The sequence below is a fragment of the Leucopleurus acutus genome, assembly GCF_964270905.1.
Source record: "Leucopleurus acutus genome assembly, chromosome: 16".
NCBI lineage: Eukaryota > Metazoa > Chordata > Mammalia > Artiodactyla > Delphinidae > Leucopleurus > Leucopleurus acutus.
In genome coordinates this window covers 5002475-5028246 of record NC_139158.1, presented here as the reverse complement: position 1 = coordinate 5028246, position 25772 = coordinate 5002475, and the positions used below count along the sequence as shown (strand labels likewise).

The 25772-nt window shown below is 43.7% G+C and overlaps 1 protein-coding gene across 2 annotated transcripts; it reads left to right on the top strand.

Moving 5' to 3' along the window:
- The first annotated feature begins 4096 nt into the window (after nucleotides 1-4096).
- On the top strand, nucleotides 4097-25078 carry CCZ1 (CCZ1 homolog, vacuolar protein trafficking and biogenesis associated). 2 transcript variants are annotated; one of them, XM_082858253.1, is made up of 15 exons: nucleotides 4098-4244; nucleotides 5228-5325; nucleotides 5417-5510; nucleotides 5792-5869; nucleotides 6232-6279; nucleotides 6865-6948; nucleotides 8027-8202; nucleotides 12309-12390; nucleotides 14601-14662; nucleotides 14963-15074; nucleotides 16191-16224; nucleotides 16870-16987; nucleotides 23116-23274; nucleotides 23560-23687; nucleotides 24773-25078. In XM_082858253.1, the coding sequence occupies exons 1-15, from the start codon at nucleotides 4131-4133 to the stop codon at nucleotides 24826-24828; spliced, it is 1443 nt and encodes a 480-aa protein (XP_082714379.1). In that variant the 5' UTR covers nucleotides 4098-4130; the 3' UTR covers nucleotides 24829-25078. The 2 variants fall into 2 exon arrangements, with proteins under 2 accessions (XP_082714380.1, XP_082714379.1); XM_082858254.1 differs by lacking the exon at nucleotides 5792-5869 and having other exon boundaries at nucleotides 4097-4244.
- Nucleotides 25079-25772: the final 694 nt, after the last annotated feature.

The following is a 25772-nucleotide window of genomic DNA, read 5'->3' as shown; positions in this document are numbered from 1 at the left end:
TTCAAAAGCATGTTGTTTTATCTCCACATATTTGTGAATTTTCCAGTTTTCTTCTTGTAACTGATTTCTAGTTTCATACCATTTGTCATTGGAAAAGATGCTTGATAGGATTTCAATCTTCTTAAATTTATTAAAACTTATTTTGTGGTGTAATATATGATCCATCCTGGAAAATGTTTCATGTGTGCTTAAGAATGGTTATTCTGCTGCTGTTGGTTGGAATGTTCTGTGTATGTCTGTTAGAGCCATCTCATCTAACATGTAGTTTAAGTCCAATGTTTCCTTATTGATATTCTATCGGGATACAGGACAGTGAAATTTGTCCAGAGGAGCCTACTCCCTCTGCACTGAGCCCAGGAGTACAGCCACTAGGAGGTGCTCTTGAATCGTTTAAAAACTGCTTTTTGTTTGATGTGGTGCTGTGGGACTTGTGAATGTAAGCCTGGTTGGCTATCAAAGCCAGGTAACTTGGGGGCCCACACTTGGGTGGCAGCTGTAAATGTTGGGGCACTAGAGGTGTGGACAAGGTCCTCCAGGAAGAAACGGTGACTTGGTTTCATTGTTGGAGGGAACCAGTGGGAAAGTCAGGGAAAGCACCCATCAGCTATTTGGGGCTTCAAGGAGGATCACAGCCAGCCTTTAGATGAGTGCTAAATTAGAAGCAGACCCTTAGGCAGCAGCTTGGAAAGTATGCAGTCAAATCCCTTCCAGGGAAAGACAGAACGATAGGCATTTTTGTCTGCTCCCTCTGCACTGAGCCTTGGGGAAACAGCCATTGCACGTGCTCGTGTGCCCATTAAGAACTGCTCCTTTGCTTGCTATAGTCCTGTGGATCTGGTGGATGCAAATCCCACTGGATTTCAGAGTCAAGTGTTTTGGGGGTCAGGCCCTCAGTGAGACTCTTAAAAGTTGAGGTGCTGGATGTGCAGTCCAAACACGTCAATCCTCAAGAAGCTAGGAGTTGGGGATTTCCTCCCAATTGTATGGAGCTGTGCAGGAGGTGGGGCTTATATGGCCAGAGTGTGTCTCAGACTTTGCTGCCCGTTTTGATGTGGGTATTTTCTCATTCACCTTCCGTGTGGGAGTCATTCAGCTAGTTTCTGGATTTCTCTCCGATGAAATGACTGTGTGTAGCTGTGTGTTCAGTACATCAGGAGCCTCCTACGTCTCCAACTTGGTCTCCCCTTCTGAGTTCACAAATTCTCTGTGCAAAGGATCTAATTTTCTATTTCTATAACTGGACTTAGTTTTGAATCCTCATCATGCTGGGTGACAGAATCATAATTCAGGATGACATAAGGCAATCAGCCTCCTCCTCACCCTTCTTTCCCTGGTTGGAGAGAGGAAGTGGGTACTCCAAAGCCCTTCATGGGAAAGGAGTATCTGGTGCTCAGTCCATACTAGTGACCACTGAGTCATCCTCATTCCTCTCTAGTCTTGTGGGCTTCGGTGGTGGGTCCACCTAGGCCACAGCTAGCTTCTCTTTGTCCTCATCTTATGGCATCTCAGGTCTGGCTTTCTCTGAATTACTTCTGTGCACAAGTAAAACATTTGGTTGCTTCCTGCATCAAAGTAGCGCTTACAGCCTAGACACTCACGTGGCTACGGCTACCCTACTGTTGTTGCATCATGCTTGACACTGAGGGGAACTCTGCAAGGCTTGCCACCTCCCCAGCTCCACAGGGAACAATGTACACATCCACGTCCTCTCTCCTCTGAGATCTCCAAGCACATCTAAGTATCTATCATCATTACTCCTCCCACCTCACACCCAGGCAACACCCTAGGACTGTGAGAGAGGGGGATGCATCACTACCTAAGCTTTCTTGCTTCCTTGGCTTTTGAAACTTAAAAGCATTTTGATTTCTGGTGTTTTGTTTTTTTTTTAATCACCTCTCTCCTGTGGCAATCAATGCAACTGACTGAACGGGGCACAGGAGGCAAAGTAATCAAGGAAGTAGAGGCGTGCTGGGGAGAATGCTATAATGCTATAAAATGTTATCTTACAACATGTACATAGTACTTTGCACTTCATTTGTATCATCTAATGTAATATTTGCAATAATCCTTTGAGGCAGGTATTAATCTCATTTTTCAGAGGAGGAAACTGAGGTCAAAGAAGTTAAGTGAGTAGTCAAAGGTCATACAACTGGTAAGTGACAAAACCAGAACTAAAATTCAGGTGTTCCAACTTAAGGCCTGGGCTCTTTCTACTACTCTTCCAACAGCATTTCTTCTGAGACAGAGGAAAGAATTCTTTAACCTGGAGTTTTCAAATTATGGTCCCTGGAGCCCCAGGGTCCTGTGCAGGTGCTTTAGGGTCCCCCAGGGAGATAGAGATTGAGGGGCGGGTAGCTCCTGGAAAAGGCCAGAGAGACATACTCTGAGGTCTCAATCCTCTCACATTCAACCACAGTAGCTCTGTGTCTATTTAATATATTAGAAGTTCTGACAGACTTTGGGGGGGGGGATAAAAAGGGGAGAGGGGATTTTGCTACCCTAAAATTCTTTGAAAATTATTACTTTAATGTCAAAACAAGTCTTTCTAACAGGAGAATGTCATACACTAAAGCAAGTAAGGACAGTAATCTTTTGTCAAATAATGATTAAGGGCTGGGAACTACTATACATACAATCATAGTCCCATTTAATTTTTTTTTCTTGCCTGGCACAGTGTGGCTTGCAGGATCTTAGTTCCCCAACCAGGGACTGAACACAGGCCAGGAAGTGAGAGTGCCAAGTCCTAACCACTGGACCACCAGGGAATTCCCACCAATTTTTTTTTTTAACTTATTTATTTTTGGTTGCATCAGGTCTTCTTGCTGCACGTGGGCTTTCACTAGCTGCAGAGAGTGGGGTCTGCTCTTCGTTGAGGTGTGCAGGCTTCTCATTGTGGTGGTTTCTCTTGTTGCAGAGCACAGGCTCTAGGCATGTGGGCTTCAGTAGTTGTGGCACCTGGGCTTCAGTAGTTGTGGAACGCAGGCTCTAGAGAGCAGGCTCAGTAGTTGTGGCGCACAGGCTTAGTTCCTCCGTGTCATGTGGGATCTTCCCGGACCAGGGCTCAAACCCGTGTGCCCTGCATTGGCAGGCAGATTCTTAACCACTGCGCCACCAGGGAAGCCCCACCCATTTAATTCTTAATGTGAAATTCCTACTAGAAAAGCATTTACTGTTAGTTATTTTACATATAAGACACAGAGACTTGAGAAAGGTTATGTAATCAGTCCAAGGATGCACGCCTAGGGAGTGACAGAGCTAGAATAAATACCCAGATCTGTCTCATGTCCAAATTCCAACACCGCCTCCCTAAACGTGAAGGTCTATTCTGCCAGGCTGGATAAGAAGTCCTGTTTCCAAACCTGATCTGTGAGGGATAACCTAAACTAAAATCTTGAGTTTGGTCAAGTGGTCTGCTGCAAGGGCTTGAACTCCAAGTGCCAGACATAATGAGCCGTTCCAACTGCCACAATTCACAGGCCCCAAAAGCTGAAAAAGGCGACACCCCGCGCTCCAAGGTCTGGGGCTGGGCACTATGGGGAGAGGCCACGCTCTGTCCCGCTTAGGCCACACACCGCGCCTCGCCAGGTGCAGCAAACTTTCTCCCTGAAGCTAGAGGAATCCGCGTGCAGCGCAGTCCGGACGGTTTGGTTTGATCCAGCCATCACCTGAGGTCTCTCAAAGAGGGGGGAAAAAAAGCCCACAAATGCCCAGAGGGACCCTGTAGATGATGAAAATGCGCAAGTTGCCTGGCTGAATGCACGACCGCCCCTAACGCAGGGGCTTCCTTTGCACCTTCACACTACCTTCTACAGAAAACTATGTCCGTTTCATTTTTCTTTAAACACGCAACCCTCGCCTTCAGCCAGGCCAGAAATCTGCGAACAAACTAAAAAAACCGATTTCACCCTCAACTTAACTCTTACAGTTATAAGAAACACCTACCCAAGACACAAACGGGAACGAACCCACACTGGCGCGCCAGAAGTGGAAGGTGGGCTGCGAATTCTTCTTCCGGGCCGGCAGCGGACACTTCCGGGACGACGGCGAGCGAGGCGGAAGTGCGGTCTCCTCGCGGCAGCTGTATTTGGGCGGGCAGAGGGAGGCTCCCGAGGCTGGGGGGCCGGGCCGGGATGGCGGCAGCGGCGGCCGGGGCAGGAGCTGGGGCGGCCCAGGAGAAGCAGTTCCCGCCGGCGCTACTGAGCTTCTTCATCTACAACCCGCGCTTCGGGCCGCGCGAGGGAGAGGTAAGCGGAGCGGGGCCGCGCGCGGGCGTCCGTAAGCGGCCGAGGAGGGCGTGGGGCGGCCGTACGGCGTCGGGCCCGAGCAGCCGCAGGGTGCGCCGGGGCGTCGGCCCCGGCCCTCCCGGAGCCGGGCAGCACCTGTCACCCTGCCCTCGTCGAGCGGCATTTACCGGGCTGCTTTGTGCCAGGTGTGTGCCCGGGCCAGGGGCTACGGCGGGGGCCACACAACGCGGGCAGCGTCTGTTCTAGGTCCTGACTCAAAGCCTGTGTATTGAGTGAAGGTTCGTCAGGCTAATCACTCCACACAGGTGGAGTCTCTCTTCTCTACATCAATCCTGGGTGATTAAAGTTGAGTTTACGTCTTTGTTGCTAGAAGTCCCCGCCTAGAAGCGTGGAACAGGAGTGGGAGACTGTAGTCCTTTAAATGCAGGTTTGGGGGATCTTGCGGAAAGTTTTTTTTTCCAAATTAATAAATTAAATCGGATGGGGGCGGGTGGTTTTTTTTAATGGTTATTTTTTAAGGTGGGGACGGTAATTTCCTCAACGGATGTCCGGCGGTAGGTTGTGTTGGCAGGAAATCACGGTCCTTTTAAAGGCTGTCAGTCCAAATGCCTGTGAACCTGCTGGGTTTAATTTGTGGGGAGGTGTTAAGTCTGTGCACCTGCACACACGCTTATTTCTTAACAAGCGTTGGTGTATTACAAATTAGCATGAGGAAAGAAATCCAAAGACTGAGTTTTCAGAATAGTTGTCTAATGCTATTTCAGATGGCATATGATTTACTGAATATCACAATTACCTTCAGGCAGGTGGGCATTGTTTACGCCGTGAGGAGAAGATAATTTTTGTTTTTCTAAAAAAGGGTCCTTTGTTTTGCCATCTAACGTGTATGGCATGCGAGGTTGACAGTAAATGTAGCACTTTCAACAGCTAAGACAGAAAAAATGCTTATGTCAGTGTTGTGATTCTGTTTCTTCATACTTTAGGAGGAGAATAAAATTTTGTTTTACTATCCAAATGAAGTAGAAAAGAATGAAAAAATTAGAAATGTCGGATTATGTGAAGCTATTGTACAGTTTACAAGGTAATACTTTTCAATGTGCTTTTGCAGAGTTCAGTGAATTTTTAAAACTTATGCTGGAGAATTGTCCCTAACATTCTTTTAACCTTTTTAGGACCTTTAGTCCATCAAAACCTGCAAAATCTTTACATACACAGAAGAACAGACAGTTCTTCAACGAACCAGAAGAAAATTTCTGGATGGTCATGGTATTTACATACACAGTACACCTTTTTGAATTTGTATTATAAAGTGATGGGTGATCTTTACTGTTAGGAATTCAGGAAAGTCCTCTAGTTATTGCATCTGAGGAGAGTTACAGTAGGGTTGGTGGCAGTTTAAAAATCAGACTCCTGTTTGGTGTATTTGTTACTGGGGCTCTTTTAAGAAGTTTTGGGTTGGGACATGTCCAAGTTTTTTAATTTAGGGGAAAATTTGAAACACATATAGTTGATAACATTGTGTAATTTCAGTTGATCAAACTTTGTAGGTTGTTAGGAATCCCATAATTGAAAAGCAAAGTAAGGATGGAAAACCAGTTGTCGAATACCAAGAGGAGGAGTTGCTGGTAATGTGTCATTTTTTATTTCATATTTTTAGAAAAAAATTTGTTAGTATCTTGAGTGACTTATTTTTTCAGATTTAAGCTATGTCACTTCTGCAGAAGTTTCTCAGGGTACACACAGCAAAATTTTATGCTTATCATTTCCATTAGCACAATCTTATAAAAGTGTGTATGTACTGTCTCTTACGAATGCCTTCTACTGATCATCTGTGTTTAAAGCCCTCCTAAAAAACACAACTACTATAGGACCAAGTTTATGAGCATTGTATTGCTTTGCCAAGAGTCACTGTACCTTTGCTATGCAATAGACTTCTTTTGCTTTCCCTTAAATTAAGATCTGTGCCATGTCTTTGTGTTGTTTGTAGGACAAGGTTTATAGTTCGGTGCTCCAGCAGTGCTACAGCATGTACAAGGTAAGCGTGACATGCTTTCTGAATTGAGAGTCTAGCCAGTTACCCCAGTTTACATGGGATGTTTAAAATAATTCTTAACTCGTTACATGACTGCGAGGTGACTGTGTGTCCATTTTAGGGGGAGGAAATAACGGGGCCTTTGAAACAGTATTGAGGTTTATGTGTGCACGTACTCAGTACTGAGCCCTTCTCTCTTCCCAGACTTGTGCTAGGAGTATATCTGCATTAGTGAACAGTAGAGTCCATGTTCTTGAGGAAAGTACGTAGTGCAGGTATTTGCATGATTGAAGGATCTGGCAATATTATTTATGTAAACTGAAACTTAGGTGTGAGTTCAGGTTTCAAAAAAAAAAATGCCCAAAACAGTTAGGTGATTTTATAAAATTTACAGTATCGCTTAACAGTGTTTTGGTATTTTGTGACTTATAACTCAGGCTTTCTCATGTAAATATTTTCTATATTCAAAAGGAATTGGGGGATGAAATTAGCGGAATTAATGTAAAAGGAAAAGAAGAACTTGTTATATTGGGAAATTGAAGGACATAAGAAATTGACTTTTTTTTTTTTAATCTTTTACACCATTAGCTTTTTAATGGTACGTTTCTGAGAGCCATGGAGGATGGAGGTGTCAAGCTCTTAAAAGAAAGATTAGAGAAATTCTTCCATCGGGTAAATATTTTGAATTTTATTTGTAATCTTGGTAGTTGTCCAAACAGACTGTTAGAGAGTGACACCGACAGGTTTGTTTCTCACATACAAAAAAAATCTAGAAGTTGGAAATGGCAAAGAGCCTCAGGCATAGTGTGACAAGATCAGACCAGTGAGGAGACTCATTAGGTTTGCACTCTTGAATCAGAGCTTCTTGACATTTGCACACAGCTCCTTAAAGCATCTTGGAGATGTCTTTCGGCTTCATCCTTGTCCCACCTGTGTCTGTCCCTGTGGGCTTACTCAAAAGCAAACTTCCTGTGTGGTGGATCGGTTAATTAGCAAAATCTCACATTCTTACAGATCAATTATGTTCACTAAACAGGCGTAATCTGTATTGACTCAAGGTGAAGCCTGTGGCTGTGACACAGGCTTTCTTCCCTTAGTGGTGATTAGTGTGATTTTTCTTTCCCAGCTGATGGGAATGTGTCTACACAGTTGCCATTCTCCTTCAATGTAAATTTTGCGTATTTGACCTTCCCCGGTCAAATCCAGTTTATCTTAGAGAAATGACTCTCAATTTATCTTTCTCCCTACACTACCTTTGATGTCTATTTTTGAATTATTTTGTTTTGTTTTTTAATTATTTTGTTTTTATGAAGTACTTTTCTTTCTTGTTTCTTCACTTTAATGACCATAGTTATTCACTCTGACTGTCCCCTCTTCCTCTTGTCTTAATTTCTCTCCTGTCCATCAACACTGACTGTATGCCCTTCCAGCGTGATTTTAGTATAAGATGGCCCATGATATCATGTGTGGAGGTCAATCTAATCTGAGGAGCACTGATATGAAGACTTCAGCGCTTCAAAGAGAGATAGCACAATGCTGAATGAACACTACTTATGTTTGAACTTAATTTTTTGAAATTGGTACTGATTTCAAATCCAGTTCCCTGTGGCTCACCTCCATGTTGGTCTTGGCAGTGTGCTGTTTGCTAGCATGTAATTGTACCATAAATTAAGACTAATTATTTTCAGTTGTCAGAGTACTGTCTTCAATATACTATTAGTAACTTTTATGCCTTATTTTTTTCCTACAGTATTTGCAAACGTTGCATTTGCAGTCATGTGATCTACTTGACATTTTTGGCGGGATCAGCTTCTTCCCATTGGATAAAATGACTTATTTGAAAATCCAGTCCTTTATTAATAGAATGGAAGAAAGCCTGAGTATAGTCAAGTACACTGCCTTTCTCTATAACGATCAACTCATCTGGTAGGTGTACCCTACGGCTTGGTGTATAGAAGAAGAAAGTCTTTTAGGATCATAAAAAATAGCAATGACTCAGTTGATACCATGTTGTCAAACTGGAAGTAATAGCTGGTGGTGGGTGGAGGGGTAGGATGCGTCTTCTTAGATATTGTTAAAATAAGGCAGTGATTGTTTAAACCAAAATTAGGGTAATTTTGTTTAAAATTACCAAGCAGGGGAGTTTAAAACTGGTTCCACGGAAGATAGAGAAAATGTTAGGTTGAAGAATCCTTTTTTTTAAAAATTAATTTATTTATATTTGGCTGCATTGGGTCTTTGTTGCTGCGCACAGGCTTTCTCTAGTTGTGGCGAGTGGGGCTACTCATTGCGGAGTGGGGGCTATTCATTTCAGTGCGCAGGCTTCTCATTGCGGTGGCTTCTCTTGTGGATAATGGGTTCTAGGCACACGGGCTCAGTAGTTGTGGCTCGCGGGCTCTAGAGCGCAGGCTCAGTAGTTGTAAAGCACAGGCTCAGTAGTTGTGGCGCACAGGTTTAGTTGCTCTGCGGCATGTGACATCTTCCCAGACCAGGGCTGGAACCCGTGTCCCCTGCATTGGAGGGCGGATTCTTAGCCACTGTGCCATCAGGGAAGCCCCATAATTTTCATACTTCCTTTTAAGGAAGCTAGTTTTTAAAAAATATCCAACAAGTTATAAGTGCTATAAAACCAGGAAGTAACCCACTGTCATCAAACTGTGTTTGCGTCCTGTAGTAGGGACAAATACATAATTTCTTTGATGAAAGCATTGATACTCAAGAAGCAAACATAAACTGTTACTAAAAGCTTTCAACTCCCGAACACGGAACTCTGGAAGAGCTGTGTGAACGTGCCTGAGACCGCGGGGAGAGGTCCCTGAAGACTTGAGTGAGAGCCAGCCTGTCTGTTCACAGCTGACAGTGGTCTGCCTGTGATGAGCCGCTGAGGTTCACGGGGGAGCAGCCAGCTGAAAGCCCTCCGGCAGCTGCTTAAGTGCATTCGGTTTTTGGGTTTGTATCTTCTGGCATGTTGTTTGTGCTCCGAGAACGTTGATGGTGAGCTCAAAGCAGATGGTAGGAAATACCTTAGAGTTCTGTTTGGACCGTGTTGCGTCTAACTCCTGGATTTGATTTTAGCAGCGGCTGTGAAAGGATTTAGCAGTGGCTCCTCTGTTTGGAGGAGGGTGTCAGTTGACTCTCTCGCCCAGTGTTTTTGGCCTGTTTTTTTTTGCGGTACGCGGGCCTCTCACTGTTGTGGCCTCTCCCGTTGCAGAGCACAGGCTCCGGACACACAGGCTCAACGGCCATGGCTCACGGGCCCAGCCGCTCCGCTGCATGTGGGATCTTCCCGGACCGGGGCACGATCCCATGTCCCCTGCATCGGCAGGCGGACTCTCAACCACTGCACCACCAGGGAAGCCCAAGGGGTGAATGCTTTTATGAATAAATGCCTTAGCTATTTCTTAAGTTAATCAAAGTTGACCAGACTCTTTGATCTTGGCTAGATTATTTTACATTCAACACGTGACAGTGACATAGTCTGTATTATAGAGTAAACTGATCCTACCTTGAAGGATCATGTCGAATGATGGCCACTTCATTCTCGGTAACGCTCCCGCTGAAAGAGATTCTCGAATAACTTGGCATCGCCACCAGAAACAGAGTTGGCAGGCTCTGGAGAAGTGCATAGATCCCGGACCACGGCTGTGCGCAGCTCACAGCGCTGGAGTTGAGGCTTCACTCAGAGCAGGTGTGGAGGTCTTAGAGCAAAACAGGTGAAGCCCATTTAGCATTTAAGTAAAAACAAGGCACAGAGTCATATAAAACAGAAAGAAAAATCAGTCTTGAGAAAGTAGTAGCATCTCATGCACACAAATAAATCAGTTGAGCAGAAGAATAATTTTTCTTTTTTTTAAATCATTCATATCAAATGACTATTTGAGAAACTTTTGAGAACATCTGTACTTCTGAGCACCCGTAGGCTGTTTCCTGTTTTTTTTTTCTGTTTCCTGTTCGATGTGAGCCCTTGACAGAGTTCTGAATCATGTGGACCTGTCAGTACAGGGTTTTGTTTGCTTTTATTTGTTTACTTGTGCTAAGAAAGGAACTCTTGTTTTTTTGGGTTTTTTGTTTGTTTTTACTTTTTATTTTGAGATTATTGAAGATTGGCATGAAGTCGTAACAACTTTTCTCCAGCGGTAACATCCGGCATAATTATAACACAGTATTACTTCATTTACTTTTGTTGGGGAGCAGGAGTTGGGATGGGGGTGGCAGGTACTGGGAAGAGGGTTGCTACAGTCGGAGCTCGTGGACGTTCCACAACCTGGCAGGCCTCCCCATAGGCAGAGTGGGAACCGCCTACTTGCTGCTTCATGCTCTGAACAGCTGGCTGCGACTTATTTTCCTTATAAATTTTCTACCCAGAAAACCAGCATCAAATTACTTAATGCATAGCATTAAATCTTAAGTGCAATAATAAATGCAAAGCCCTAAGCACAGCGCACATAGTAAGTAGTTAAGAAGTGTCTTCCGTTTCCTTTTACAGGGTGTTTTCTGCTCAGTGTCTCTGGTCTGGAGCAGTACTGTCCAATAAGCATATGATGCAGGCCACAAATGTCGTTTCAAGTTTTCTAGTAGCCACAATAAAATAAAAAGAAACTGGAGAAATCAATTTTAACAATATATTTTTTACCCCAATATATCTCAAATATTTTTTCAACATGTAAACAATATAAAAAATTATTAACGAGCTACTCTTTTTGTGCTCAATCCTAAAAGTCCAGTGTGTATTTTACACTCATCTCCACCAAGCCGCATTTCAGGTGTTCAGTAGCCAGACGTACCCAGTAGCTACCGTTTCCGGAAGCGCAACTCTGGAAGAAACTGCCCAGAGCATGATTCTTTACATGCTGTCTGCTGCTTACCGTTAGCAAGCGCTCTCCACCAGGATTTATGTCTTGAATGGAAAGTAACATCCAGAGCCTGTTTTGTGTCTTTCTCTTTCTTTCCTCAGTTATTTCCACAAAAGAAAAGAGTGGGGGACCTTCTGTGTGTTTGATCTGAAAGGTCCATCTGCCCGGTCGGCTGCAGGTCACTCTCAGAATTCGTGTTGTCATAGGCCAAGCGCTGACAGTTCTCAGCTGTTTCTGTTTTGGCCTCACCTTTGGACCCGGGACTTCGTTCTGCTTGGCAGGAAGCTTCAAACTGCTTCAGGGTGTTTGGCCCCTTTAGAGTTTTAGCTGTGGACAGACATTCTGAAAATGGGAGAGGAGAGGTGATGTAGGAGGAGGCGGAGATAAGACAAATGGGAGGAGTTCAGGGAAGCGGGCCGGGTTTCTGTGCCGAGCCGGGCCGGACTTCTAACATAACCTGCGATTCCACTGGGAAAGAAGACAGAGCCCCTGGAACGTGGTGCAGAGGCTTGGTTTATATCTAGTTAGACTTCCTCAAGGATTTTTTCAATTATCTTGAATAGAAAAAAAACCCAGATACAGACTCATTGTCTGTTTATATCCTTATCTGAAAAACCGGTTTCAGGTAGAGTCCAACAACACCTGCTAGTTTCTCAGTACTTTTCCAGGTGCCAGATTGGATGGTTTGCCCAAAAGTTTGTTTCTTTCTCTTCCCACTTTTTGCCTACACTGAATCGAGAGAATTAAAATCCAAATACATTTCTGAGACATAGCGTTTTGAGTTCCCCGTCTACAGCATAGCAGTATGTTCAGGATGCGGGGTGAAAGAAAGTGGCCTTACCGTGTAACCCAGAAAGTGGACAGAAACCTGCTACCTCAAGGGGAGCTGCTAATGCTCCCTGGATAATCCCACGTGGTAGGCAAATCAAATCTGCTGTGACTTTTTACTTCAAATGGCATATAAAATGCAGGACTATGTAGTAGCCTTTAGGAGGTCAGGGTAGAGTTCTAGTGCTGGACTCAAGTTTAATTCATTCCATTCTTGAACTTTCCATCAAGGAAAGGGCTTCTTGATATCATGCAAAAAAAAAAAGAGAGAGATGAACTTTTATCACAGAGCAATGGAAAGACAGAAGACCAATTCCAGACTTTTAACACAGTGCTTTTCTGATGTTTCAGGAGTGGATTAGAACAAGATGACATGAGAATTTTATACAAATACCTCACCACATCTCTATTTCCAAGGCATATCGAACCTGAGGTATGATGGGGTACTAATCTCTAGATAAATAGATAGATGGATAAATATATAGACAGACATACACACACACACACACACACACACACACACAGATTTGGGGGTGGAGTAACTTGGTGGGTAGGGCAGTTCTGATCTGTATTTTACATTATTAGTGTGATGTTTAGTCGTGTAGCTGTCCGTTGGTATCCATGGGGGATTGCTCCCAGGACCCCCCAGATACCCAGATCCACACACGTATGCTCAAATCCCTTATATAAAATGGCATAGTATTTGCATGTAACCTACACACATCCTCCCTTACACTTTGAATTGTTTTTAGTTTATTATAATATCTAATAAAATTGAACAAAAAACACCTAATACAATGCAAATGCTATGTAAATAGTTGCCAGTGTGTGGAAAATTCAAGTTTTGCTTTTTGGAACTTTCAAAAGAAATTTTTGCCCCAAATATTTTCAGCATGCGGTTGGTTGAATCCACAAATGTGGAATCTGCAGATGTGGAAACCTCAGATACGGAAGGCCAACTGTATATATTTAGCGTGTGTCACTTAGCACAGAAAACCACGTATGTCAGCTTTTCTTCATTTTGTTACATTCAAATGCAATTGCAAAGCTATGTTTTTAAGGGGAGCAATTCATTGAGTAGAGGAAAAACTGGATTTTTAGGTCGGGTTCTGGGAACTCTGAAAATGCCAGGGATCTTGGACAAAACAGTGGTTAATTCTGTGGTCTTTTCACGTACAAACATGAGATCTGATTTTGAGTTGATTTTATACTTCCCGCCTGGCTTTTCCATTCTGACAATTTCTCAGTTTTCTGCAGAGAACTGTAAATAATACTGCAGTGTTTTCCGCAAAGTATCTTTTCTTAGCTTTAGTTAGGTTGGAAGTGAAAAGTGTTCGTAAACCATAACATTATCATTTTGACCCAGGAGCGCATACACGCACCCTCTCCCTCGCTCTGTTTTTTAAGGCCATGACCTGAAACAACAGGAAATAGTCTCTTTGATAAGAAATCTCAAGGTTTTGAGAAGGACCTGGTCCTGCACTTTGCTCCTTTCTGGGTAGTTTGAATACAGTGGCTAACGTTTCTGGAGTGTGTACCATATGCCAGACACGGTGTAAGTGCCCAGCACACTTGATTTATCTCATGACATCCTGACAGCCGTCCTGAAAGCCGGGTACCTTATCTCCATCTTACAGATAGGAGACCCAGGCTTGGGGGGCTTACGTGATTTAGCCCCATGTCACCCAGCTAGTAAGTGACGGAGCCAGGACTTGATCTCGGGGTCTGACTAATGCTAAAGCACCTGCTTCCAACCACACCCTCAGAAGGATCCTTCAGGAGGCTTTCCCGTGGTGGACAGTGCTGTTGCAACAGCAGAACACTCTATTGGTGCTTTATGATACGTCTAAAGAGCCGGGCTTATAAAATAGGAATGTACGACGTGGCAGTGAGGACATGGATATGTGAGGACTTCTCTCGCCACAGGCTGCACGTGTGAGAGCTGTGCATTTTCACTATTGGATTTACTGTTTTTCAGTCTTTCATTTTCAGTTACATGCTAGAATTTTATGTAGACTAGAAGAACATCAAGAAGTTTTAGAAGAATAATAAGTTTTAGCTAATGTGACTATTAGACTCGGAATTTTTTTTCATTTCCTATGCATATTGAAGTAGTGTATCTTCAGCAGAAGAAACCAGGAATGGGTTACAAATATAGATCTATGAGGAGGCACCATGTCATGGCTGAAGGCAGGGACTTTCAGGTCACACAGGCTTGTGTTTGATGCCTGGCCCCTCCACTCAGGGGCTGGGTGTGCTGGTGAACTTCTTCAAACTTGTTTCCATTTCTAGAAAATAGGAAGATGGCATTCCCCATAGGGGTGATATGAGATGAAATTATGTAATTTATGTCATCGCCTAGCACGTATTAACCACATGGGAGATTTCAATTATTGCTGTAAAAGGAACAAAATCAGTATGTGGAATTTAGGGCACAGTGAAGTTACGATAGTTCTGTTTAAAACCAGTGAGTTCTTTCTGTACCTCTGTAATCCCCCCTCCCTTTTTTTTGGTGGAGAGGAATATGGAAAATTGATACAGAAAAATGGCATGGAGCCAACTAGTAAATATAAATGCTGTTTTTCAAAGTTTTGAATATAGGAAATCTAATAAGTCATTTGTCAACATTAAATTTGTTTACAGTTGGCGGGAAGGGATTCTCCAATAAGGGCAGAAATGCCCGGAAATCTTCAACACTATGGAAGGTAGGACTTCTGTCCTTTGATAGACAGTATTGGATTTTATTATCTTTTTTGGTAAAGATAAAATCATGAACACTGAATTACCTTTGTGCTACTCTATTGACAACAATCAACAAAGGAAATTCTTTTGTTTCCAATGAATTAAAATGATTACTTTTTTGTATTCTGATCTGGTGTTTTCTAAGTAATGTCTAGCTTCCCCAAAAGGCCGTATATTAACACCCTTATAGGAATGCACTGTTTATATATTCCTGTTTATAATCTGCCTAATTGAATCAAGTCATCTCTGTGCTTCCTTTTCAGATTTCTCACTGGACCCTTGAATCTGAATGATCCAGAAGCAAAATGCAGATTCCCCAAAATTTTTGTAAATACAGATGACACGTATGAAGCTCTGCATTTAATTGTTTATAAGGTAAAGTGGCCTTTCTCTCCAGGGTTACAGATGATACTAAAGTAAATCTTTCTTGCACCGGTACACTAGTCGGTGCGCAGACCTCACGTTTCTTGGAACAGGTGTCGCAAGTTCTGATTATTGTAAAACTCAAAATGGGTGCTTTCTGGAGTAAGAGGGTTACTTTCAGTCCCCATTAAACAGTAGTTCTGTGATTAGCAAGAGTCACTGTCTGAGGCTGTGACTCAGATTTTTCAAGTCCTGTACGCGGACAGATCAGAGGCCGTCAAGGCCTCTGTTGTTCGTGCCTGTTGTTCTGTTGTTCTGTGCCTGTTGTTCGATGCCTGCCCACACTCCAGTGGATTCTGCCTTCACTCTGATTTTAAAGCTGTGGACTTGCTAATTCCATAAGGATAGTCTGAGTTTCTGTCAGGATATTATCTTGTAAGGATGTATATTTATGTTAGGTTGGGTTTATTTATTTACTTATTTTTGGCTGTGTTGGGTCTTTGTTGCTGCGCGCAAGCTTTCTCCAGTTGCGGCGAGTGGGGGGCTACTCTTCGTTGCGGTGCGCGGGCTTCTCATTGCGGTGGCTTCGCTTGTTGTGGAACACGGGCTCTAGGTGCGAGGGCAGTAGTTGTGGAACACGGGCTCAGTAGTTGTGGCTCGCGGGCTGTAGAGCGCAAGCTTAGTAGTTGTGGTGCACGGGCTTAGTTGCTCCGCGACATGTGGGATCTTCCCGGACCAGGGCTGGAACCTGTGTCCCCTGCATTGGCAGGTGGATTCTTAACCACTGCACCACCAGGGAAGCCCCATGTTTTGGTTTCTTGTTAGAGCATTTTAAATCATCTCATTTCCCTTATAAATAGTTCATTTTGCGTCTCTAACTAATAAGGACCTCTGTTTTCACATCACCACCTGCCATTATCACAGTGGACCAAAACAACGTTAATAACTTCCTTAATACCATCTATTATCCAGACCCTATCCAGATTTCTCCAGTTGACTAAAAAAGTCTTTATAAAGTTGATATATTTAAATAAAGATTTAAACAAGACCACTGCATTTGATTATTTAAGTCTTCTTTTTTTGTACCATTATCTAATCTTTGGTTTCTTTTCTCCCCTCCCCCCGCAGGCCATGAGTGCAGCTGTGTGCTTTATGATCGATGGTAGGTACACACCTGTATCTGATTTCACCTGATTAGCTAAGCCTTTTCTCTTTACACTTTGCTGTGGTCTGTTCCTAAATGATAAACAGGTTGTCGTAGCAACAGGGAGGCTGTATTAAGCCTCCATCTGGGGCCTCTGCCATCTTAACCAGCTATTTCTAATATCGTTAAAGTCCCAGCTTTCTTGCTTCTCAGCAGTAGGACCTGGGCACCTTTCTGTGCCTTCCTGCCCGTGAAACGATTATGGGAGTACCCATCTCAAAGGGGGCTTTAGGATTAAATGAGGGAATATTTGTAAAGCGCCAACAGTGCCTGGCCTGTGAGTGCTGTGTAGTGTTTGTTAAATAAATATTTGACCTTCCTAGGTCTACTGGGGGTAGGCAGTCAATTTACTACCCCGCAGGGAGTGCTTCAGTCAACATTCACAGTGAGATAGTTCTTTGCCTCTTTTTCATCTTAAATATGACTAATTCTGGCTCCTCTGTTTCTCTTCTATTTGGGAGGGGAGGGGGACCTGATCATTTAATTATTTCCCAGATCAGTACAGTTTTCATTTGAATATTGTTGTTAAGATGGTAAAATGAAAATTGACGTTTTTAACACAGTGTCCTCACACTCACTGGTGTTTATTGAATTACTTGTTAGCTTCTATCCAGCCTACATTGGACTTTTGCCGAAGACTGGACAGCATTGTTGGGCCCCAGCTTACAGTGCTGGCATCTGACATTTGTGAGCAGTTTAACATCAACAAAAGAATATCTGGGTTTGTACTTTGCTTTGTGTTTGCTTTCAAGCATTTAACTGGCTTTGGAAGAATAAGGGTGGTTTTTGCTTAGAACATGGATGGTGTTAAGGTTCGTATAATCTCTGAATCCAGAGAACAAATGTGTTGTTTGGTCCTGTCTGCAAAGCTTCCTAGGGAGCGGTTCATGAGTTTTTCTGCCCCACAATGATGGTCGGGGCTGGGTCTTCTCTTAATGCATCCCCTCAGCCCTCCCCAGTGGTGGTATGAACATGTGGGGTTAGGTGTGCTAGCTCTGCCTGTGGTCTTGGCCTTGTGAGTTCACTTCACATCCCACATGACCCGCCCAGGCTGTGAAATCCACACTGACAGAGGTAATCAGCAGGGTTTTGCTTTGCATAGACGGAAAGCACTTTGCCTCTTGTGCAGAAGTGTTCCTGGTGAGGTTGCCTGTGACGTAAGCCAGTAGGCGTTGGTGCTGAGTCTGGCGTCTTGAAAGGCTCTAGACTGAGTATCAGGAGACTCGAGGTTAAACTCACCTTGGTTCTAAAAACACCCTGAAAAGTCACTGAACCTCTTTCTACTCTTTTCTCAGTGCAAAGTCAAATGACTGTAAAGTGTGTAGATGGAAAGTACTTTAAGGAATAAAAGGCTTCTTTATATGGGCTTCCCATGTGTTTGAGAATTTACTAAAATGCTGTGAATTTATATATAACCTTGTGCTTGTCGTGATCATATGTTGTATGTATGTGGTCTTACATAAGCACCAGCCCACAGAGAGGTCCCACACGGGCTCCAGGTGAAAGCACGGGTAGGTTTTGTATCTGCAAGTGCATTTTTACTGCTGACAGCTTACGTAGTTTCAGAAAAGATACAGCCAAGGAATGAAAGTGCCTGACCAACTTACATCTTGACAGTGCTGTTTAATCTAATTTTTTGACCATGAACCTGCCAGATTTTCAATTTTGAAGGAAGCATGTGCCTTAAATCTGTGTTGGATCATGCAGGTTATGAGTGGAGAATGATCAAGTGTAGTTACTTACATCCCCAAACCCTTGGGAGATGACTGGACATTTTAACTGCTCTGCCTGTGCTTTCGGCAGATATGATGAATATCAGGTAACTCACTGACAGATATCCAGAGGTAAACTTGCTGTCTAGTACCTTTTATTTTACACATCAGGTTAACCCTCTTGGGGATTGTGCAGAAGAAAGGAGATGGCCTTGGATATTAATTATCCTATCATTAGACAGCAGTTTTCTCTCCGATATTTTATTACGAAAATTTTCAAACATAGGAAGGTTGAAAAAATTGTACAGTGGCTACACATATACCCCCACTTAGATTCTTCCATCGGCATTTTGCCATGTATGTTTGGGCACAAATCTGTCAATTCCTGTCGACAGGACTGTTAGGAGAATCACTGCACAGTACCATTAGCCCCTGGAGGGTAGGGTACCTGGCAAACGTGATGGTAAAATAAGTGCCACACAATTTAGGGGTGTGCCCAATAACAGGAATTCTAGGAACGTAGTTGTTCTTGTCTTTGAAACCGTGACCTGAAGATGGCTCTCGATGCATCTGAGATGTTATATGTAAGGAGCTTTGATTGCCAAACCGTAACCATCAGCTGACTAAAGATAAAAGCTTTTGAGTACAAAAGGTAATGTAGTTTTCTTCCAGAAATCCTTCTGACCCAAATCAAGCCATTTTATATGCCAATTCTGGGACCTCCATAAGTCATATCCCAGAGAAATTAGAGGCAGCCCTGAGGGAGGAAAGACCCCAGCCAGCAGCATGTCAGGGGCATTGTTGGGGGGCAGAGGAGGCTATGTTAGCCAGCCGTCCTGATCCCAGAGACCAGCTCAGGGGCCTCTGTTCTCTCGGCTGCAGCCTCCACTAGAAAGTGCCCACGGGGCTGTGTGCCAGTGTTTAGCGTTGAGTCCAGATTTATAAACTGCATCTCTTAACGTTCCTTTTTTTTTTTGCGGTACGCGGGCCTCTCACTGCTGTGGCCTCTCCCGTTGCGGAGCACAGGCTCCGGACGTGCAGGCCCAGTGGCCATGGCTCACAGGCCCAGCCGCTCTGCGACATGTGGGATCTTCCCGGACCAGGGCACGAACCCGTGTCCCCTGCATCGGCAGGCGGACTCTCAACCACTGTGCTACCAGGGAAACCCTTAACGTTCCTTATGAAATTGGGGTCAGCCCTTTAAAGAATGGTGTGAAGTAGGTTTGTTTGGTGTTTGGTTTCTATTCCTTTGTGGGCCATCTCAGTTTTTTTCTTTTCTAGAACTTAAAATTCTATTTTTTTTTCTTTTTTTGAGAGTAATTTATGTCCTTAATTTTTAAAGGATTCCAAAATAGAAATATGGGATATCTTATTTGGCTTCTGTCTTTCTGGACTTGTACACGCATATAAACACAGTGACATACACACATGGTGTTTTTTACACATGGACTTTTGAAAATATATCATGCTGTAAATCTGTAGCTTTAAATAAATAAATAAATAAATATATGGTATGAGCATCAGTTTAAACCAATAAATACAGACCTACCTCATTCTCTTTAATGGCTTCATAGTATTTAATAGGAAAGGTGTGTTTTATTTGCTTAATCGTTCTCCCATTTAATGGTTAGGGCTGGTTATGGCTGTTAGTATTACAAACAGTTCTGTATTGAACAGTCTGGTACTTAAACACCCAATTATGTCCTCAAGAGAAATCCCTAGGATTGAGCTCTGGGGCAAAGGAAATGCACATTTTCCATGTGGCTTGGCTCCCGCAAGGATGGAGCCATCTTCCCCTCCCGCCAGTGCCACCAGCTCCTGTTCTCCATGCTCTCGCACTTTGACAGTGACACTGAGGTTGGGCATCTCCTCGTCTGTTTATGGGCATTTCTGTCTCCTCCACAAATTGTCCCCGTCCTCTGGCTCTTTCCATTGAAGTGCTTTGTCTTTTTTCTTTTACATCAGTACTCCTAATGTAATACCCTTGCCATGTTGCATCCTCTCTCCTTTGTATTTAGTCAGTTTTATTAATCATTGCCTTTGGATTTGTCTTTAGTGGCACACTTGGGGCTTTCCACCCCAATATTGTAAAAATGTCCCATTTTTATCTCTGGTACATTCCTGGCTTTATTTTCTGTGTTAAATCTCTAATTCACCTAAAATTTTTAAGGGCTTGCAGGAGGGCTGTAACTTAAAATTTTCCCCCAAATCGATGGTTTTCTGAATCTGAGACTTCAGTTTTTGTTTCTTTCACACACCCCTATTCACTGGCCAATTCTAATATTAAATTTGAAAAGGCAGGAAGGAGGAGGAGGATGTAGAAAGTTATTAGGAAAGGAGCCTCTTTCCTGTGAGCAATTTTTTTTTGTAATCCTTTTTTATCAGTCTTCTTGAATATATGTGTAAAGTAGCCCAGTTGCCTAGGAGGCTGACTGCGCTGGATTCCTCCCACAAGTGAGCAGTGTAACCATTAGCAGTAAGGGTTGGTTCTGATCAGACCCCGGATCAGACATGGGGAGGAGCCGGACGAAGGCGAGATGGGAAGAATTGGCCCCGGCTGTGGTCAGTGGTGTTTAATGGTGGAGCACGGTGGAGGAAGTCTTCTTTGCCTTAAGTTTGGTCTGATTAGTGAGGAATGGCCAGTAGCCATATCCACCTAGAAATCATCTATCTGGCAACCTTCAGCTCTCTGGAACACAGCCCAGAACAAATGAAAACCACAGCTGGGCCCTGCTCCCAGCCAGCTGCCCAAGTCCACAGGCGAAACTGCGAGCAGTTACGTGCGCACTGAACATCTGGTCATTTCCTCCCCTGGTTCACAGCTCACAGTAACCTTTCCAGGTGGGCTTTGGAAGTGTGGGAAGGTTTTCACAACTGGTCCTTAAACATATAATCTCTGGCATCTCAGTAAAATTGATGCTCTTTACTCATGGGAGATATCCCTGTGACCTCTTTTTTTATATATAAATTTATTTTATTTTTGGCTGCATGGGGTCTTCGTTGTGGTGCGTGGGCTTCTCATCACGGTGGCTTCTCTTGTTGAGGAGCATGGGCGCTAGGCGCGTGCGCTTCACTAGTTGTGGCACATGGGCTCAGTACTTGTGGCTCACGGGCTCTGGGCGCAGGCTCAGCAGTTGCAGCGCACGGGCTTAGTTGCTCTGCAGCGTGTGGAATCGTCCCAGACCACGGCTTGAACCCGTGTCCCCTGCACTGGCAGGCGGATTCTTAACCACTGTGCCACCAGGGAAACCCTGCTATTTTTAATGTGAGCAGATCTTGTTATCTTTTCTCATTTTTATTTTTATTTTTTTAATTAATTTTTTTTGGCTGCGTTGGGTCTTTGTTGCTGCACGCGGGCTTTCTCTAGCTGTGGCGAGCGGGGGCTACTCTTAGTTGCGGTGCGTGGGCTTCTCATTGCGGTGGCTTCTCTTGTTGCAGAGCATGGGCTCTAGGCACGCAGGCTCAGTAGTTGTGGCTCGCGGGCTCTAGAGCACAGGCTCAGTAGTTGTGGCACACGGGCTTAGTTGCTCCGTGGCATGTGGGATCTTCCCGGACCAGGGCTGGAACCCGTGTCCCCCTGCATTGGCAGGCGGATTCTTAACCACTGCGCCACCAGGGAATCCCCGCTATTTTTAGTGTGAGCAGATCTTGTTTTCTTTTATTAACAGTACATTGCAGGTAACTGTTTTCTGTTTTCATTTTTACATCATCCTTCATGGTGGGTGGAGCTTTCAAAGAGGCCACATTTGCCCCTGTCCTAACTACCTAAATAACGTCTCTCATGTGAATGTCCATGTGGGATTACAAAAGGAAGAATTCCGATCTTCTTAGAAGAGTGTTGTACATGTTATAAATGAGAGAAAGAGGAACGCCACAGTGTTAGACAAGTAACCAGAACTTTAAGCCTGATCGAAGGTCATAGAAGTTAGTCTGTCCAAACAATGAAATTTACAACTCTTTCCAAACTTCTTTTAAAATTTTCATCTTTCCAGAAAATTTTTCTTGTAGTTATACTTGCTTTTCTTAGATTTAGGGGCCTACTCAAAACAAATTCTGGTTTTATAAGAATTCTGTTTTCATTTTCCTGGGAACTAATTGTCCACATTCTTTCTCGCCTAGAGGTAGAGTATCACAGTAGTAACCACTTCCCCAGAGGCCGGATTTCCGGCACCCTCAGCCCCCCAGTGCGTGGCTGCTCCCCCTGTAGTAAGCAGAGAAGGCTTCTGGCCCCCAGTGGCAGGGCTGCCCAGGCTCTCACGCAGACCCCTGATTGTGAATTTAAGGCACAGTGAGAGGTGAGGGAGGGGAGGCCCCTGAGAGCCGAGTGGCCCAGCTGTCAGGGTGGCTCCCCGAGGGGTCTCAGACTCTGACCCGGGAGACAGCAAAGTAGCATTGCCCAGTCATCCAGAATAATGAAAGGGTAAATCCCAATTAAATACTTCAGAGGAGGTTCATACATTTTAGAATGATCTCTGAGTAGGATGATGAAAGCTTTGTTACTTACAGTGCTAAGCTTCCGTTCTGTGGCAGTTTACATACATGCAGCTGTGGGATAAATGAGATGTACGGGGGTCAGCAACCTTTTTCTGCAAAGGGCCAAACAGTAAGTACTTTAGGCTTTGTGGGCCGTGTATGTTCCAAGTACTCAACTATCCTTTAAGCGTGAGAGCAGTTGTAACAATACATAGGCATATGGGTGTCCCAGTAAAACTTTATTTAGAAAAACGGGGCCTGGTTTGGTCCCAGAGCCATAGTTTGCTGATCCCTTCACTGGAAGGGTAAGTGGCCTGCATTGATTTACTTTGTATTTTGTTTTTTAAGTGAACAGATAACTGAGTGACTGCTGTTTATAAAACACTGTACTTGAAAAAAAAAATCATCACATAATGGTTAAAATATTTGTGGTTTTAAACGTACATACTTGAGCTCGCTGGGAAATTCAGTCATTTTGAATACCTCACGGATATCAGGTAAGTTACTGCGGAATGGTACGTCTTAACTGAGGTTCTTGATGTGAAGGCCCAGCCATTGAAAATACCACCTTAGCCATTCCACATTTAGAGTTTTTACAGTGTAGTTGTACATTTGGGTAATTGTTCTTTCAGAAAGTTACCACCTCCATAACATGTTTTCACAGGTCTGAAAAAGAACCCCAGTTTAAGTTTATCTACTTCAACCATATGAATTTAGCAGAAAAAAGTACAATTCACATGAGGAAAACACCCAGTGTGTCACTTACGTCTGTTCATCCAGATTTGATGAAGATTCTGGGTGACATCAACAGTGATTTTACAAGGTAATTCTAACCACCTCACCAGTTAGGCGTCCACTTTCTAATAAGAGGACATTAAAGGAATCATCTTCAAAAACCGAGTGACCCCAGGCCCCTTCAGAGGTCTTGACTACCTCCCTGGGCACCAGTTCCAAACATCATTAAGCCCAGAAGGGGCTGGTCACTCACAGGGGACTCCCTGAACTTTTCAAATGGCTCAAGTTTCCTGTTTCTTGTTTTAGAATGTTTTTCACAATCCAGCTGTATATATAAAATAAACAATTGCGTTTTGAAACTCTTTTCTTACAGAGTGGATGAAGATGAAGAAATCATCGTGAAAGCAATGAGTGATTATTGGGTTGTTGGGAAAAAGTCTGACCAGCGGGAGCTGTATGTTATTTTGAATCAAAAAAATGCAAACCTCATTGAAGTAAATGGTAAATAGGGTTTGGTATTTGAGCAGAATTTTAATGCTACTGATATTTAAAAACTATCTTTTCAGTGTACTAAGGACATGCTAAATAGAACAAATCATGACTTGAGGTTTTAAGCAGATGCCCCTGTTGCTTAAAAGAAATCATCATTTGGTCTATTCAGGAGTGGGACAGTGGGGCGTGCACCCCAAGTGTCCACTGTAAGGATAATCAGGTGTGAGGTTTCTTCTGCAGACATCTTCTGGGGTGTATTACATTTTTCTCTTGATACCAATACTTGTATTAATAGTCTATGCATTAGAAACAACCTCAGGGAATACATGCCTCATTTATTTATTTATGGCTGCGTTGGGTCTTCGTTGCTGCGCGCGGGCTTTCTCTACTTGTGGCGAGTGGGGGCTACTCTTTGTTGCCGTGTGCAGGATTCTCATTGGAGTGGCTACTCTTGTTGCGGAGCACAGGCTCTAGGCACGTGGGCTTCAGTAGTTGTGGCACACAGGCTCAGTAGTTGCAGCTCGCGGGCTTTAGAAGAGCGCAGGCTCAGTAGTTGTGGCACACGGGCTTAGTTGCTCCGCGGCATGTGGGATCTTCCCGGACCAGGGCTGGAACCCATGTCCCCTGCATTGGCAGGCGGATTCTTAAACACTGCGCCACCAGGGAAGCCCCTACATGCCTCATTTAAAACAGGAATTGAGTAAAGTCCAGATAATGACGCCACTGTTGCGGAGCTCCCGATCCACAATTCAGGGCTGCAGCTAAAGTTTCTGTGTTTTTGAATCAGATTCCTCAAGATTTTAGAAGTTGTGCTCCTCACGCCCCAACCCGTGGGTGTCTTAGACACTTTGGGTTTGAGCTGTCTCAGGCCCAAAGAAGCAATGTTACATAGTGTTAAAGTCTCCTGTACGTCAGGTCCTTTTTTCTTTCTCTCGACTTAACATTTCTTATTAAGGCTTCTGAGATTTAAGGTCAAAATTAATGCAGACCTTTATTTATGACCAGCTTTACTCCAGGGAATTTAAGGTACTGATATATAACCTTTTAAGTGAGAATTTCTATACCCTACTCACCGTTTTCTATTCTTTTTGCAGAAGAGGTCAAGAAGCTTTGTGCGACGCAGTTCAATAACATATTCTTCTTGGATTGACTGACAAGGGCTCACCGAAACATCTTTTAAAAAAACAGCTCAGCAAGCATTTTGTTTACCTTTGCAGGTTATTGGTCATATTATTGACTGGATTAATGACAATAGTAAAGCAATACTTGCTTTGAAGAATCAAATTTCTACTCAGCCTGATGATCCCCTGAGGTTTTTAGATTTTGAATATTTATGTGGAATTAAAGGTAGCCAGCTACATCTCTTTCATTCCATTCTTTTGACATCATGTGACTATTTTACTGGAAAATAAGACTAATAAATTGTTAAAGTTTTTAAAATTCTGGTCTTGCATTGAGTCTCTCTGGTTGCTTGTTTGTAGACCGCACCAGCCACGGGTCCCTGGTTCATCCTCAGGAATACTCTAGCAGCGAAAGGTGCTCAGAGTTCGGATTCCTTCCCTGGTCCTAGGCCTGACGTGGTAAACTATGAGGCATTTGCCCAAAGTAATTGCTGGACTTGGTTTTTATCTTGAGCAATAATGTGATTTTTAGACCACAAATAAACGTCAGACAAAGAACTTAATGCAAGTGCCCCAGTGTGCTCCAAACATAAGGCCATGTAGAACTCCCAGGCGGGCACAGCCCCACCTGCATGCTCACAACTGAGATTCAGCCTGGCAGGATTTGATTTAACTTTTGGTGGACTGGACATCCCAGAGTTTGGTTGAAAACTAGCCGGGCATGGTCTGGAAAAACCGGTACCAACCCGGCCCTAATAGGAGCTCTCCACGGTCCCCCTGCACCCAGCCTGTGAGTTAGGGTGGAGCAGGGAAATGACTTCTCATCTATTTGCAGTTATTTTCATTGTCACCCGCTAATTCACAGTCTCCCTTATGATTTCCTCTTACCCCGTGAGATACTTAGAATGGTATGTTTTAGTTTCCAGTGATCTCAGGCTTTCTTTACTGTGTGTTTATTGCTGACTTAGTAATT

Coding starts and splice junctions, on each gene's coding strand:
- CCZ1 (XM_082858253.1), top strand. CDS start 4,131: ATGGCGGCAGCGGCGGCCGGGGCAGGAGCTGGGGCGGCCCAGGAGAAG. Junction 4,245..5,227: donor TCGGGCCGCGCGAGGGAGAG/GTAAGCGGAGCG, acceptor TTCATACTTTAG/GAGGAGAATAAAATTTTGTT. Junction 16,988..23,115: donor ATCAACAAAAGAATATCTGG/GTTTGTACTTTG, acceptor ATGTTTTCACAG/GTCTGAAAAAGAACCCCAGT.